This window comes from Buceros rhinoceros, unplaced genomic scaffold, assembly GCF_000710305.1.
Source record: "Buceros rhinoceros silvestris isolate BGI_N320 unplaced genomic scaffold, ASM71030v1 scaffold5385, whole genome shotgun sequence".
In the NCBI taxonomy this organism is placed as follows: Eukaryota; Metazoa; Chordata; class Aves; order Bucerotiformes; family Bucerotidae; genus Buceros; species Buceros rhinoceros.
In genome coordinates this window covers 13,080-14,829 of record NW_010412154.1, presented here as the reverse complement: position 1 = coordinate 14,829, position 1,750 = coordinate 13,080, and the positions used below count along the sequence as shown (strand labels likewise).

The window sequence follows — 1,750 nt, the reverse complement described above, 5'->3', positions numbered from 1 at the left end:
ACCAGCCTGCGGTACTGCCTGCAGGACTGGCTGGAGCTCCCACACCCTGTCCTGAGGATAACTACGGGACTCTGCCAGGTGGGCGTGATGACACCCACGGTGCAGACAGCAGAGTCATACTGCGACCCACGCAGGTTCCAAACGCCCAGAGCTTTCCACCCTCCCCTCCCGTGAGCCATACCTTCCTCTGGCTGCTCGCTGTCCAGCAAGGCCATCGCCTCCATCTCTTCATCGGATATCACACCATCCACGTCCACCACCGTGGACGTGTGCACCCTGCCGTCGGGCCCTGCGGTGCTCTTGATCTCCTTTGCTTTCTCCTGCTTTATGTCTCCCCTCCCTTTGCCAGCTTCTCTGCTGCTCTCCCTCTTCTCTCGTTTGCTCTGTGTGGCTGGGGACTCTCTGCGTCTCCTGCGGGACTCCCTGGACGAGCTCCGAGACCGCTTATCCATCCTCGTCCGTGCTGAGGAGCGTGCAGCTGCCACTGGGGGAAGGATGAATTTGTGCTCGAATTTATTGCTGCAGGCGGGAAAACCCACCAGAGGAGGAGAGAAGGGGAGGTGTTGGATCAAGGAAGCTTGTTTCAAGTTTATCACGGGTTTGTCAGACGTAACGGACAGTGAAGCAAGCAAGCTGTTTCCCAGCTGCTCTGCTCTCATCACACCCCGCTGGGGAGCTGGGAAGGAAGCTTAGACCCGGGCAGGGTGGATCCAGGAGGACATTCCATTTGCACCTTCCTGCCTTTGGGAGTAAAACACAGTCAGAAGCGCTCCGATCGTTTTTAGTAGGTGCTTTCTGCAAAGCTGTTTGAAAAGCAACCTCAAAGTGGCTGTCAGGCATGTGGCTCCAAAGACCTCAAATGGTGAGAGTGGCCCAGAGCAATACGGACCAGGGTGAAAAACCCTTACTGGTGAGTCCAGTGGAGAGGGCGCAGCAGAGAGCAGCTGGGTGAGCAGCATCTCTGCTCTCTCGAAACCCCCTGCCTGGCACGGTGGTGGGATATTGGTAGCAAAATCTCTCTCTCTAGGGTTGTGTTTTAGCAGGAGGGTAAATGAGCAGGTCCCAGTTAGCCATGAACTTTCCTGAATGGGTTCAAAGCAGGAGGCTGTCGCAGGCCAAGAGTTTGGCCCCACGAGTTTGTGTCTAAGTGTGGCAGAGCAAACCTTGGAGCTTTTTCTTTTCATACCAGACAGCCTGCGGCGGTATCTGCACGAGGCCCTGCAAGAAACACTTTTAAAGGGTTTCACCGACCGTATTAAGGAAAACAGCACGTGGCTAGAAATTGTCCTACAGCTGGACATAAGGTGAGGCTGGAACGTAGAGTGGTGACTTCCCTGTCACCGGAGCAGCACTGAGCTCGGGGACGCCTGGTCTCTGCGGTGGAGGAGCGGCCGGGGGGAGGACAGGAAGCTGGGCAGGGAGGTGCTGCTCTTGTTTTCTCACGGATTCCTGTTTTATTGGAGACTTGTGGCCCAGGATATTGCAGGCAGGGAGGACAGGAGCACCAGCTCCCTGCTTGCTTCACTCTGACGTGCTGGGTGCCTCGTCAGCAGGTCACTGGGGGAGAGGAGGGAAGTTGGGTGGAAATGTGGCGTAATTGATAAATTCATGTAGCATCTGTATTTGCTTTGGAGGTGCCTTTTGCCCTTTGCGTTTGTCACTTGGGCAGCGTGGGGCAGGGGGAGATGGTCTCCAGCTGCTGAAAGGGCCGGCGGTGCTTTAAGCAGCAGCAGCAGCAGCAGCAGCACAT

General features: G+C 56.2%; 1 protein-coding gene across 1 annotated transcript in view; it reads right to left on the bottom strand.

The window, feature by feature from the left end:
• NPHS2 (nephrosis 2, idiopathic, steroid-resistant (podocin)) overlaps positions 1–452 on the bottom strand; it is a 7,196-nt gene extending 6,744 nt beyond the window's left edge. Inside the window, exon 1 of the mRNA XM_010136270.1 lies at positions 182–452. Coding sequence (XP_010134572.1) covers positions 182–452 — 271 coding nt within the window. The remainder of the gene's footprint in view (positions 1–181) is intronic.
• Positions 453–1,750: the final 1,298 nt, after the last annotated feature.